General features: G+C 52.4%; 1 protein-coding gene across 1 annotated transcript; it reads right to left on the reverse strand.

The window, feature by feature from the left end:
* Window positions 1–14093, reverse strand: SLC26A9 (solute carrier family 26 member 9). The gene is made up of 21 exons (XM_056511136.1): window positions 14064–14093; window positions 13818–13944; window positions 13125–13264; window positions 12852–12962; window positions 12483–12658; window positions 12061–12225; window positions 11476–11628; window positions 11071–11153; window positions 10689–10836; window positions 9851–9964; window positions 9376–9453; window positions 8823–8918; window positions 6547–6653; window positions 6006–6075; window positions 5827–5919; window positions 5345–5461; window positions 4575–4862; window positions 4276–4330; window positions 3744–3889; window positions 3278–3355; window positions 1–2520 (listed from the first exon to the last, which is right to left on the reverse strand). Exons 2-21 carry the CDS (start codon window positions 13940–13942, stop codon window positions 2473–2475), a joined length of 2391 nt encoding a protein of 796 aa, XP_056367111.1. The 5' UTR covers window positions 13943–13944; window positions 14064–14093; the 3' UTR covers window positions 1–2472.
* Window positions 14094–14416: the final 323 nt, after the last annotated feature.

Raw genomic sequence — 14416 nt, forward strand, 5'->3', positions numbered from 1 at the left:
GCTGGGAGTTGTAGTTCGCTGGGGTGTGGCGGCGGCCGCGGGGAGCGCGGAGTTAAGGAATGCTTTGTGTTGGGAAGGATCTTAAATCCCATCCCATTGCACCCCTGCCGTGGCAGCGACACCTCCCGCTGCCCCAGGCTGCTCCGAGCCCTTTCCAGCCCGGCCTTGGACAATTCCAGGGGTGGGGCAGCCACAGCTTCCCCGGGCAAGCTGTGCCAGGGCCTCCCCACCGTCACAGGGAAGAGTTTCTTCCAATATTTTGGGATTCTGCTCCCAAAAGGATGGGGATGAAGGTGTTCATGTGGGGAATAACCACCCCAGGCTCACTGGGGCCGCAGGTGAGGCAGAAGGATGCCAGGACTGACCGAGGGACAGTGTCTGTGTTGTGCTGCCCACTCCTGACAGGCTTTAAATCCACCTGCTTTTCAAAACATGTCACTTCTTCCCTAAATCCAACAGCTGGCATGACAGAAAGGTTCTTTTTCTCTTCTTTACAGCTGTTTTGGACTGAATGTGAAGATTTATCCAACTTTCCATGGCATAAACTGTCCCAGGATGGGAACAGCCATGGAAATCCTGCCCTTGAGCCAGCAGAAGACAACGATGATTGTTCTCATATTGTTTATTACAAAAAAAAAAAAAAAAAAAGAAAAAAGAAAAAAAGAACGAGACCAACATTAAATTAAATAAATTACAAACATTTCTGAGCTGGTTATACATCATGCATTTACCAAGTAAGGCTTCAGAGCCAACACACATCAATCTCACTGTTACTTAAGAGCAATAAAGGGAATATTTTACTGGAACTGAAAATATTTCACCAGCATGACTTTGATCTCCCCTGATTCTCTGCCCAGGCACTTGGGAATTATGACTTTGGCCACACTGTGCCTCCAGCAGTGCCCTGTGCCTGCTGCTGTTACATTTATTGCCAGAACTGACCCAGAATTTGGCTACAGAACTGAGGTTTCCTTCTGCCTGGGTCATGATTTGCAGAAGAGCCACTTTTCTGCTTTTTCTGAGCCATTTCTGGTGACATCCCATCCCATTTCTTGTAGGAAGTTCAGGACACCCAATCTGGTTTAAGCCTGTGCTCTGAGGATTGCTGAATTTGTCCTGTCAGACCCCAGGCTGGGGATGAACCTCCTGTAATGAATCCTGAATGAAGAGCTGGGAACTGGAACTTCCCTCTTCTAACCTGATCCCACCTCAGAGACCCCAAAATATTGATCAGGACAGTTTCTTGTTGCTCTGCACCAATTCCTTTGTTGCCTTTCTTTCAAAATTAGAAGTTTTTGAAAGGAGCACTCAGGCAGTACAAAAGGCCATGAGGAATCACCCTCAAGGACAATTTAAGAGACAATCTCTTGCTTTTACCTTGTAAAACAAGCTGCACATGGAGATTTCTGGAGAAACCATTGTTGTTTATGATAAAAATAAGTAATAACCATCAGCTGCTGGGGTTTTCTGCCCTCTTTTGGTTTTATTACTCTCTCTTGCACCACATAATCAGAAATTGAGGTAGAGAAGTGGTGACTTGGTTATTGAGATGTTACATAAAACCAAACTGGCAGGGTGCTGCTGTTGTTTCCTTTAGTGAGTTTAGCAAGGATGGTTTTCCTTAAAAATGAGACATCTGGGAGCTGCAGGAAAGCCCCACATTCTCTTCCCAGGAAGCCTTCAGCAATCAGCTCAATGACATCTGTGTACTCAAATGGTACACTAAAGCTTGCTTACATTTGTAATATAATAGAGTATTAAAATAGAAATAGCATTTGAAAATATAATCTGTTTTGATGTACTCAACCCACTGTGCACATAACAAGGAATTCTTACTTCTGAGTAAAAGCCTGTCCTGTTAGCAAGAAAAAAAATTCTGTATTTCAGAATTTAGCCCTGCTGAGAGAGTTCCTGAGGTCTTTGGGGTGTCAAATACAGCACTGGTTGGAGGCAGTGGTTTTGGGGGTGCTGGGACACAGGAGAGGAGAGGCAGAGGCTGCAGGGGAATTTGGGGTCAGTGCACGTCAGGAGCAGCAGCAGCTGCACTGCCACCCTCCCCAGAGCCACTGCTGCTCTTTCAATGTTTGCTTCCATTCCACTTCTGGGGAGAGAGGGAGGAGGGAAGGGAAGCAGCAGGGTGCCCAGGTGATGCAATTCCAGAAGGACTGTGAGGGACAGAGGCGTGTCTGGATGTCCCCCGGGCTCAGGCACCTGCCTCCAGCTGAGCTGCACTTCTGCAATCCATCAGAATCCATCAGAACCCATCTCCTGAGCCTCCCCAGGGGCTGCTGCCTGCCCAGAGTCCTGTGAATCCTCCAGAGTGCCAGAGCAGAGCAGGGAGGAGGGAGGGATTTGGCAGTTCTGGAGGTGGTGGCCGCCTTGCAAACCTTTGATCCCCAGGTGAAGCGCAGCTCTCCAGGGAGGGGTGGCAGAGAGGAGCCTCCTCTGGAGGTTTGCCCGGTGCTCCTGTGCTCACAGAGCTGTCTGGGTCTCTGAGTGGAACATGCTTCCAAACATCTCCTGGAGGCACAGAGCATGGGCAGGGTCAGGGCACAGCCCCAGGGCACAGCCCCAGGGCACAGCTCGCTGTCATTGTCACACAGACACCCCCAGAGCTCCAGCTGGGCACAGACAGCACAGGGCAATTCCCGAATTCACAGAATCACCAGGGTGGAAGAGACCTCCAAGATCATCTAGTCCAAGCCATGCCCCAACACCTCAGCTTGGGATCTCCTCCCAAGGCCCACGTGTGGGTGAAAATCTTTGCAGCATTTACAGTGCTGAAAATCCTCACTGATCAATCTCCTTTTGGGCATGAACCAAACCTGGCTCTGCAAGTTCCCCCAGTGATGAAAATCTTCACTGATCAATCTCCTTTTGGGCATGAACCAAACCTGGCTCTGCCAGTTCCCCCAGTGCTGAAAATCCTCACTGATTAATCTCCTTTTGGGCATAAACCAAACCTGGCTCTGCCAGTTCCCCCCAGTGTGTGGAGACCACAGGTCTGACTGAACCTGAGCTGTGTGGCCCAGAATGACTGAAGGATTCCTCTGTGGGGTGACCTACCCTGAGGATTCCTCAAGACAGAGATTTAAAATTATATTTAAAATTATATCTTCAATTATATTTAAAATTGTATTTAAAATTATATCTGCAATTAACTTCCCGAAGCACTGCAGTTACTTTCAGATGATTTCCCATCTAATCAATCCCAATTAGAAGCTGTGATTTCTGCCTCACACCCATGGCTGCAGTGACCCCTGGCATCACAACTCACCTCCTCCAGGTTCTTGTACTCTGCACTGCTCTCCTCCACAGACTCATCATAGATGGAGAGCTCTGTCTGGGTCGGCCTCTGTGCAGGGAAGAGAAATGAGCAGGGTGAAAAGGACTGAAAACAAGGGCTGAGCCAGGCTGAAAGGTGCCAGTGCTGCCAGGGCAATGCCCAGGAGGAGCCCTGCCCAGGAGTTTATCTGCTGGTTTCTCTGTCACTGGTGTGATAGACACCTTAACTTGTGCTGGGGGCATAACTGGTGAATTCCCATGGAAATCCATTCCATCACAAGGTGCTCAGCCTGTACATGACAACTGGAATATTCAATATTTTGCTGGATTTAGACCCTTACCACCTGAGATAAACAGGAAGTTTCTTGAGGTGCAGTAGCAATTTGTTATTCTTCCATTGTGCTGACACAGCCTGGGAGCCAAACAGGAGAATCCTGTGGGCTGGGGAGAGAATTTACCTCTTCCAAGATGGGTGGGTGGACAAATTCTCTGATACTGGCCAGGGCAAAGAGAACAGCATCGTGGATGGTGAGGAAGATGTGACCTGGGTCCAGACCTCCTTCCTCAAAGACTCCCCCTGTGCTGATGTCATCGTACACCTGGGCTGGAGAGAGGAGAGAGCTGAAGGAGGAGGAAAGCAGAGGAGGAATTCTGCAGCTCTGTGTGGCTGCTGGGGTCCTCTGAGCCAAGGCAAGGCTCAGAAGAAGCAGATTTGCAGCAGAAATGAGTGTGGGGATCTGCTTTCCTGCATGCTGAGTGTGGAGATGTTCCAGCCTTATCCTTTCCCAAATGAAAGCACTCATTTCACACACAGAGAACAGTGATTCTCTTTCCTTTCTTCTGTTTTTTCATTTTATCTGTTCTTGCCTGGTCCAGCAAAGGACTGACATCTCACAGTTTGAATAATGAACAGAAAAAGATCTTCTGTTTGTCAGGAGCTCAGAAATGGAGGAAGATCCCATAGAAATGTGTTTTTGGGGGAATTCTTACCATGCACGTTTGCCAGGAACACTTTAATCCCAATCTTCTGGTAACTGGAACACAACTGGAAGGCATGAGATGGGAGAGAGAGGATTAAAAACACTGCTGCTCCAGCTTTGTGTTTGTGTATGAAGTCTTTTATCAGGGCTGGGGCTGAAGGAGAAAACCAGGGATGCAGGAGGAGAAAATCCATACAATTGTGGATTATAAACACATAGGTAAAATATGGAAAACAGGAAAATAAACACCTTTTTGTGAGAGAGCAGAAGGTCCCTGCTGCCTGGCTGTGCTGGCAGCCCAGAACTAACCTTGCTCAGAGCTTTTGTGCCCATCAGGTCCACAAAACACACCCCACTCATGTCCAGGATGATGGTGTGGAAGCTGAGGTAGGGAGGTGCTGCCAGCACAGGGTCACTGCTGCCCTGCAGGGCGCTGCTGCCCAGCTCCCCAGGGCTCTGCCCTGGCCCAGCCCCCTGGGCAGGAGGGTGGAATGTGATGTAGGAGATGCTGGCACCGTTGGCAGAGGTCTGGTTGTTGTTGGTGTCTGTTGGAGAGGCGCTCTCAAAGTCCTTCTGCAGCTCTTGCAAAGACAAGGTCTGTGGCAGGGCAGAGATGCAGGGTCAGGGCAGGCACAGTCACCTGCACCTCTCCCACTGGTGTGAAGGGTTTTCATCTGGACTGACTCCAGCCTGGCTGTCCCTTGGGGCTGGGTTTTGGATAGTTTACATGATTCATTTGTTTACAACTGCTCAGCGTGGCAAAGCAAGCAGGGCTGGGGTGGCTGAGAAAGGGGCTTTGAGCTGCTGGTACATCCCCAGAGAAAGAGGCCAAAGTTTTCTGGTTTCTGCAGATTGTTCACCTGTTCCAGCCTCCTCTCCAGCTTCCCTGCTCTCAGCCATGCCCAGCTCTCCTGCACATTAAGGTTTGGGGAGGAATGGAGATGTGGGTGGGGAGGAAAGGGGATGAGAGGTAGGAAATGTGGCCAGAAAATCCCATGTCAAGAGGAGCTGTTTGATGGGGGCTTGGGGCTGTACTCATGGACACAGGGACCTTTCTGGGAGCTCAGGAGCTGAGTTACCTTGCTCTCCTTCAGCAGGAATTTTGGGAGCTTTGCTGGTGGTTGTGCTGTGCCCTTGGCCTGCCGTTTCACAAATTTTCTCCTGGCCAAGTACACCTTGCCAGGATCCACCCCTGTCTGTGGGAAAGAGATTTTCCTTTAAAAACCTGTTCCAAGAGTCAGGAGCTGCTGCTCCTTCCCCAGCATTTCCCAGCTGTGCACTGGAGTGGGGTGATCCTGATGGCACCCAAACATTTCCTGGAATTCAGGAAATGCAGGGAGGGACTTGGGACAGCAGGATGCCCCTGTTTTGGCAGAGCTTGGAGGAGGAACCTGCCAGGATTTGGGCACAAGCTGTAAAACGAGCTCTGCAAACAGAGGATCAGGGAGAGGAGGATTGAGGATGTGCCCATTGTTCATGATTACCCCGTGTAGCAGCACAGGAGAGAGCAAGGGCAGTTTGGGATGGGCTTCAGGCAGGGCTTTGTTGAGGAATTTCTCACCTTGGCTATGATTTTCTCCCGGAATATCTCCGAGTTGGCGAAATACAGCGGCGAGCAGTAGGTGATGATTTTAATCCCATTGACCTCATGGACCTGCAGCAGAGACAGGAGCTCAGAGCAAGCCTGGGCACCAGTGGCAAAGAAGAGAGCATTTTCTCTTTGGTTTATCTTCAGCTCACCTTGTTGTAGGTTTTGGGGTTCTTGTAGATGTCAGTGGAAATCACCTGGCCCAGGGCAGAGCCGTTGCGGCTGCAGAAAATAAAGGATCAGCATTAGGGGAAAGAAAACTGCTTCTGCTTCCCAATCCATCCCAGGATTTGAGCATTTGCTTTGTGCAAATGTTACATTTCATCCCTGCAGAATCTACAGGCCAAAAAAAAAAAAAAAAAAAAAAAAAAAAAAAAAAAAAAAAAAAGAGTATTTTAAGATGCCAGACTGGGAAATATGAATGGATTTGATGGATTAAAAGAGGGCTCACTCTTTTTGTGAGCAGGACTTTGTGCTGGGGTGAAGCAAATACTTTGAGGCTTCCCCTTGCCCTGGGATGTGCAGGGGAGCGGGAATGCAGGCAGAAAATCGCCATTCCTGTCTGCACATTCCGGGCAGGACACCTGCACTCCCCGGGGCTCCGCGGGCCAGAGGTCGCTCCCAAAACATCACCTGTCCCCTCCCGGTGCCCCGGGAGATCTCCCGTGCCCCTCCCGGCCGGCAGGTACTTACAACTGGGTGTGGAAAACCACAACGAGCACGGAGAATCCCACGCCCACCGCCACGCCGTAGGGGAGGCTCAGGAAGAAAGCAGAGAGGAAGCTCACGAGCCAGACCAGCTGCAGGGACAGAGGGGAGAAGAGGAATTTGGCTGAGCCAAAAAAAAAAGTGGATGGGGAAAAAAAGAGTATGGGGATAAAAAGTGGAGGGGGGGGGAAAAAAAAGTGGAGGGGGGAAAAAGTGGAGGGGAAAAGGTGGATGGGGAAAAGGTGGATGGGTAAAAAGTGGAGGGGGGGAAAAAAGTGGAGGGGGGGGAAAAAAGTGGAGGGGGGGGAAAAAAGTGGAGGGGGGGGAAAAAAGTGGAGGGGGGGGAAAAAAGTGGATGGGAGGAAAAAAGGTGGAGGGGGGAAATAAAGTGGAGGGGGAAAAAGGTGGAGGGGGGAAAAAATGTGGAGGGGGAAAATAATGTGGAGGGGGGAAAAAATGTGGAGGGGGGAAAAAAAAGTGGAGGGGGGAAAAAATGTGGAGGGGGGAAAAAAAAGTGGAGGGGGGAAATAAAGTGGAGGGGGGAAATAAAGTGGAGGGGGGAAATAAAGTGGAGGGGGGAAATAAAGTGGAGGGGGGGAAAAAAATTGGAGGGGAGGAAAAATGGAGGGGGGGAAAGTGGATGGGGAAAGGCTCTGTGCTGCTGTCCCAGACTCTCAAACCCTCCCAGCTCTCATGAATAGGCCAAAGCCTGAATTCTGCAGCTGTTGCAGTTTGCTGCATGTTTCAGAGTGAACCATCCTTGCTGGGGAGTTTGCCAGGAGCCCCAGCTTTTTCCAGCCATAAAAGCAGCTGGGTGTTTCTCCACTCTGCTCATTCCATCCAAAAAGGATCAGCCTGGCTCGTGAGGATGCTGCAGATCCCATCACCTGCTGCTCCCTGCCCCAAGCAGCTCCTGCTGCCAGTCACAGCAGCTCAGAAAATACCAGAAATCCTCTCCCTGAACCTGCATGAGCACCTGCAGAAATGGCCTGAACACAGGGAGGATTTCATGGCCAAGTGTGACAGAGGAGACCAAAAGCTGCCCCACTCCAGCTCAGAGCTCTGCCATTTGTCTTTTTGATGTGTTAGCACTCAAGCATCACTCTCCACATGAGATCAGTCCTGCCCTGCATTTAAACATCCCCTCTGAAAACCATTATCAGGTTGTTTTAATCCCATCCTCAAAATTAGTAAAAACCAACTTAGACCTTGGATGAATAAGGATAACTTTGATGACTTCAATATCTTAATTTGTATTAATTTTGTGTATAAATTGCAAGGAAGAGCTTCCCTCCATCCATCCATCCCTCCATCCATCCAGGCTTGGTTAGAATCAGCTGGAATTAGCTGTCCTGAAGCAGCACCAGCATTAAGGTGATGAACACCAATGGTCTGACATCACCCAGGAATGGTGCTCCCCATTTTGGGACAGGACACTGAATCTAGTTCAAATTCCAAGGAGATTAAGGTCAGGGGAATCCCGTTCACTCCACTGGCATCTGCCAGGATGTTCCTCACCCATCTGCACTCAGTCCATGCTCCGGTGTCTGCCCAGGATTTTGGGGTCTCTGTGGGGTCCCCCTGCCCTCAGCTGGACTGCCAGAGCCCACAGAGCTCCCCTCTCCCCCCACAGCAGCAGAACACATCCAGAATTGATAACCCAGCTCTTCTCCAGCACCTGTTTGAGCAGGATTTTGGGAAAGCTCTTCATGGCCCGGGCCAGCCCCTCTGGGCTGCTGATTGCCCTGATAAGGGGTTTGGTTTGTTGGGCCCTGACAGGATATTGGCTCAGTGTCCTCTCCCAGCCGTGGGAGTCCTGTTCAAACACTGTCTTTCTATGTCAGACATTTCCAAATTCCGTTCTCACTCCCCCGCCGCCCCTGCCTGGGTTTATACATCAACCAGTGCCTGGAGTCCTTATCACCCTGAAGGGCTCTCCTCACCCTGGAGGGCCATTGTGTGAGTTTTTAAGTCATGACTCCCAGATATTGAGCAGGGCCGGTTTGGCTAGTTCTGGGCAAACAGGCTCCACACTTGATTGGCATTTAAACACAGCAGGTAAGAGTTCAGGCCTCTCTGATATGTGCTGTGAGCAGCAGCGTGCTCAGCTGGGCAGGACAGGGAGCACCATCTCACCAAGAGAGCCAAACCCACCTCCTGCAAGGCACTCTTACCCCCAAAACCCCACAAAAGACTTTTTGGGTCTGTCCTGCTCATCCTGCCCTGGCCAGGTGATGCCTCCCACCACCCCAGGCACTCACACAGTCCAGCTTGCTCTTCTTCCACAGGTAGAAGGGGTCAGCCAGCTGCTTGAGGGAGTTCTTCAGGTTCACAGCAATGAGGGCTCCCAGCACAGACTGTGGAGGACAGGGAATGGTGTCAGCCAGGATGTAGATGTGCCACATTTGGCACTGGATGCTTTTTTTTGGGCCAGTCCCATACAAGGGTGATGCTCACCAAGACCTCACTTGGCTCTGAGCGGGGTGATTTGGGTGATTCTCTCACTGTAATTTACACTTACATTTGCTCAAAGAAATTGTGGCTGCCCCATCCCTGCCCAAGGGCAGCAACGTGGAATAGTGAAAGGTGTCACTGCCCATGGCAGGGATGGGGTTTAAGGTCCTTTCCAACCCAAACCAGCCTGGAATTGAGTGACTGTGTGACTGTGTGATTGCAGACACCCCGAGCAGACAGGTCCCCAGGCCAGGAACAAACCACCCCGTTTGCATCAGGGTTTTGGAGTGAGGCTGTGCCTGGTTTGGGTGTGGAGAGCTGGTGTTGCAACGGCTCTGCCTGCACAGATGTTTGTGTTACCTTTGGAAGAGGCTCCAGGTAGATTCCCAGGGACAGCATGGTCACCATGACCACCAGAGCCACAAAGAAACTTGCCACCTGCAAAGAGGAAAGAAAATCACTTCTGCAAACATCAGGGCTTCCCAAACCTCCCCGGGGTGTAGTCAGGGGCACAACTGGGCACTGCAGCATTTTATGTGAGAGGATGTTTGCCTCTGAAAACAGGCAAACAGGGGTTTGCAGATCTCACAGATAATCCCCAATTTCCTCACTGCTCAGAGTGAGGCTGCAGATTGACAGCTCTGCTTCTGTGCCCAACCCAGAGAGCCAAATCAGGGACCAAAATGGGCTTGGGGAGGGGGGAAATCCTGCTTTAACAGCACAGCCTGGAGCACTTGTGTGTGACACTTGTGCAGAGCTGCACAGGCAGGCTGGCAGCAGTGGCAGCTCCAGAGGGAATGGAGAGAGGAGAGGAGCAGGAGAAGGAAGAACTAACTTGTGATTTCGCTCCTGCCCCATCCACAGCAAGGGTGACTGAGAGAGCACAGCAGATCACGTGGATTTTGAAGAAGGATCCGAAGAAGTTGCTGCAGCCCAGGGCCAGCATTTCCTGTGGAGATGTGCAGAATGTCCATCAGACAGGACAGCTGCCCTTCCTGCTGACACCTGCAGGGGAGCAGGGGCCTGAGTCTGGTTCATGAGGCTCTGGGCTCCCTGCAGTGCATCCCAGACTCTTTCCTTCCACTAAGATCTGGGATGGGCTCTGGTGCAGCAGGGAAACCTGGAAGCACAATTCCACATAAACACGTTGTCATCTGTTGACACACTCAGGGCAGGGCTCCATGTGGTATGTGTGGCTGCTGTTGAAAGCTGCCACTGTGCCAGGGATGACAAAAGAGGATTATTTAATGTCCTGCCTCTCACAGTATCTAGGTGACACACCAGGAATCCAGGTCTTGCTGTGCTCCCTGAGAAGTGCGTGCACCAGCAAGCTGCCAAAACACCGAGTGTGGAGGGGGAGCAAGGCACAGAGCCCAGCCTAAAGCTCCTTTCCCTTTCCCAGCCCCTTTCCCAGCCCCTCTCCAGCCCACAGGACAGAGCTGTGCCGTGTCCTTTCTCCCGTCTCATGGCACAAAGCCACGGAGCCTCCATGGGAGCAGCACGTCTGCCTTGAGCCAGCACGTCCCAGTGCTCCTCTGCACGCCCTGAGCTCTCCCCTGCACGCCCTGAGCTCTCCCCTGCACGCCCTGAGCTCTCCCCTGCACGCCCTGAGCTCTCCCCTGCACGCCTGAGAGCACAGGCAGCAGCCCCTGGCTGCCCCAGCCCTGCACTACCTGGTTGGGGTCCACGTCGTAGCCGTGCTTGGCTGCCAGCGTCCTCCCCATGGCCAGGTTGATCACGTAGCCCACGATGGCGAGGGAGAAAGCCGTGCCCACCATGTCCTTCCACTTGCTGACCAGGGGCAGGGTGGGCTCTGGGAACCTGCACTCAGAGCACAGGTGACAAGCTGGGACAGTCCAGGGCTGGGGGGTGAGCGAGGAGCTGCAGGGCTCAGGAGTGACATAACCCAGAGGATGGGGGTGGTTGTGTCATGCTGGCACTCCTGGAAGGGGATTCTGGTGCAGCAGGGAAGAGTGAGGTGTTTTCCAGGCTGCAGGAGGAGGAGGAGGAAGGGAAACTGTCTGGAAGGTGAATCAGACCTGCACAAGCTCTTACCCCATGCTGATCTTCCCCACTATTGGCATCCCGTACTTGTCGGGCATGCTGAAGCTGCCTGAGATTGCAGTGGCCACGATCACCTGAAAGGAAGGGAATGAAGAGCTGTGAGCAGGAAGAGCTGAGCTGGCTCAGAGCATTAACCCTGCCGTGCTCCCAGAGCTGACAGAATAGAACCAGAACCGAGTTTGGGCTGGGGGAGGTGAGAACAGGGGTTTGTTCACCCTCAGCATCTCCAGGATGCAGTGCAGGGATGAGCATGGGGACAGCCCCATTTCTGACCCCAAACCAGCTGGGGCTGTGTCACACTGACTGTGTGGGTGCTCTGTGGGGTGGCCCTGCTGAGAGCAGCAGTGTCCCTGCTGTGGGGCAGGGAGGGTCCCAGCACAGCCCAGGTTCACTCACAATGATGATCTCCATGGGGATGGGCATCCGGATCTTCTTCATGTACTTGAGGTTGAGCTCCTTGACAACGATCAGGAGCACAGCACTGACCAAGGCATAGACCAGGGAGGCCAGGTTGGTTTGGGGCAGACCTTTACAAATGTCAATGAATGTCTGAAGGGGAGAGAAGAGGAGAAGGGGTCAGGGGGAGCCAGACACTCCCAGACATGGACAGAACTACGGACAGCACCTGCCACCACCACCATCAACACCCTGAGATGTGTCCCCTCTGCTGAGGGATCACCCCCTGCCCTGAGCCTGTGCTGTGATTTAATGCAGCACAGGATTCATCCATGGAGGATGCAGGAAATCCCAGGAATGACCAAACCTGCTCAGAGGAAACAGCACAGCTCATATCCCCCAGCCCCAGTCCCATTTCACTATTCCTCACTAGAACCATGCAGACAGGGCCCAGAGAGCTCTGGATAGGGAACAAACCATCAGCCAGGCTGTGCTGGGGCAGGGGCTCCTTTCCCTCACCCTTCCCCGCTGTCTGGGCCCCGTTTCCCGGGCAGGGAGGCAGTGGGGGGGTGTGCACCCACTTACGTAGACGATGGCCAAGGGCCCGGTGTAGGACGGCACGGCCAGGCCGAAGACGTACTTGAGCACGGAGATGAGGATCTGCAGCCCCGCCGCCGTCATGAAGCCCCTGATGAAGGACTCGGACAGGTAGATGGCCACGAAGCCGAACTGCAGGAAGCCCAGGCCCAGCTGGGAGGGACAGAGGAGGTGAGGTCAGAGCAGTGGCAGCCCCAAGGGCTGTGTGGGGCAGGGGGATGCTCTGATCTCTGGGGGCTGGAGGGCTGAGGGTGCTGTTCTTGTATTGTCCACATAGAGAATTCACCCCAAGACCAAAAATCACCAAAAATCTCTATCTTGAGGCATCATCCACCCAGAAGTGGGGTCTCTTTGAGCAGCTGCCAGCACCACCTCTGCTCCAGGCTCTAGGAGGGGCTGGGGTCCCTCACCTGGATGATGGCTGTCAGGCAGGCCAGCGTGGCAGAGATCTCCAGCCTGGCTGCCTCCAGGGCCGTGGTGTTCACCCTGCTCTCGTTGGTGCTGTGGTTGAAGTACTGGAAGTCCGACTCTGGAGCCAGCTCATTGCAGATGTTGCCAACAATGATGCTGATGACAGCAAAGGTCCCTGCGGACAGCACGGGGAGGTCAGGAGCTCCCTCTGGGGAGTCCTGGAAGGCTCCTGGGCAGGTGGGGCTGTGCGGGGGCACTCAGCCCATCCCCAGCCCCACAGGGTCACTGGGGTGACATCCTGCAGGGCAGCCAGAATCATTCAGCATTCCCAGCCAGCACTGAGCTGCCCTGTGCTGACAGCTCCTCACCTGGCACCATCTGGTGGATGCCCCCGAGGAAGAAGTAGGTGAGCAGGGGGAAGAAGGAGGAGTAGAGCCCGTTGACAGGAGGCAGGTTGGCCAGGAGGGCAAAGGCCATCCCTGCAAAACGAGGGAAACAGGCAGGGAAATAAATACAGGGACCACAGAGCTTGGGCTAGTCAGTAAAATACAAAACCTCTCCCAGCTGGGCATCAGCTGCAGGGCTTTACTGGAGCTGGAAGGGTTATTCCCTCCAGGACAGCAGAGAGGGACACTGCTCACCTTGTGGCACTTGGATTGTCCCTGCACTGAGCCCGCCCAGCACATCAGGCAGGATGTAATCCCTGATCCTGTACTTGGGGAGCCACGCCAGGATCGGGAACAGGCGGAAGAGGGTGAGCTTGAACCTGGAACCTGAACATCTGAAGGGAGATAGAAAATGAAAGCAAATGAGCAAAGAAGGAAGAAAATGAACTGGAAGTAAGGAAGGATCTTCCTAAAAATGTCTCAGCCTTTCTCCCTCACCAGATTCTGAGCTCTCTCTTTCCTGTATTATTGCTTTCCTTTTTCTGAAGGGTGCAGACAGATTTCCAAGAAAGTGATCAGCAGAGTTACTAACCTTTGTTTGCATAACTCTAAGGTGGTTTCAATCAGAAAGCTGAGAAAATTAAATCCTGGCTGCAAAGCTTAAAAAAAATAATCCACACATCCCTACATCACCAACTGTGCTTTTTCCACTATTAAAAAAACCCCTTGGAAAACAGGAGCCCAAATCCCAAATGCCCTCAGTGCAAACTGTTCTGCTGAGAAAAGAGCCACCAATTTCATTTTCTTCAGCCCAATTTGCATTTCTTCCATGCCTTTCATCCATCAAACCCCTGAAGGATAAAAGTGGGATTGGTATTCCCAGGTCTGAATTATACTCCCCCAATCCCTGACTAAATCTGGGTTATGTTCCACAGCTTTCCCTGTTACCTGAGAAGGTTTCTCAGTTTCTCCCCGATGGGGTAAGTTCTGCTTTTCTTCTCAAACTCCTCGTCGAAGAGGCTGACGGAGTAGGCAGGACGCTCGATGGCATAGCGAGGCCTGGCCTGGCTCATCTCTGCATCGTTTGGATTAAAAAAAAATAAAATAATTTAAATAATAATAATAATAATAATTTAAATATATATATATATATAAATAGAAAGAGTAAAGCCAAGAATGTGGAGCTGGCCCCACCTGCGGTATAACAGAGCAGACACCTCCAGCGTCTGCAGCCCTCCCCGAGCTCCTCCACCCTAAATAGTTTCCCCGTGGCAGAGAGGCAGGTCCTGGGAGTGGCTTCTCCAGCTCCAGGGGCTGCTGCAGCTTTCCCGGCTGCTCGGAGGTGATGCTAATGAGCGCTGCTAATGAAGGGAGCCGGGTGTTAATCCCGGCCCGGGAGTGCCTCTGTGCCTCGGGCGAGGCACTTGACCTTTCCCGTGGCTCGGTTTCACCATCGCCACGGCTTTGCCAGGCTGGTTGGCCTCGATGGTTGATACTGGGATGGAGGGCTGGATCCCATCCGAGCTGGTCCTGCCTCCCTGGCCACA

The sequence above is a fragment of the Oenanthe melanoleuca genome, chromosome 26, assembly GCF_029582105.1.
Source record: "Oenanthe melanoleuca isolate GR-GAL-2019-014 chromosome 26, OMel1.0, whole genome shotgun sequence".
NCBI lineage: Eukaryota > Metazoa > Chordata > Aves > Passeriformes > Muscicapidae > Oenanthe > Oenanthe melanoleuca.

Coding starts and splice junctions, on each gene's coding strand:
- SLC26A9 (XM_056511136.1), bottom strand. CDS start 13,942: ATGAGCCAGGCCAGGCCTCGCTATGCCATCGAGCGTCCTGCCTACTCC. Junction 11,629..12,060: donor GGCCCTTGGCCATCGTCTAC/GTAAGTGGGTGC, acceptor TCTCCCCTTCAG/ACATTCATTGACATTTGTAA. Junction 10,837..11,070: donor GTGGGGAAGATCAGCATGGG/GTAAGAGCTTGT, acceptor CTCTGAGTGCAG/GTTCCCAGAGCCCACCCTGC.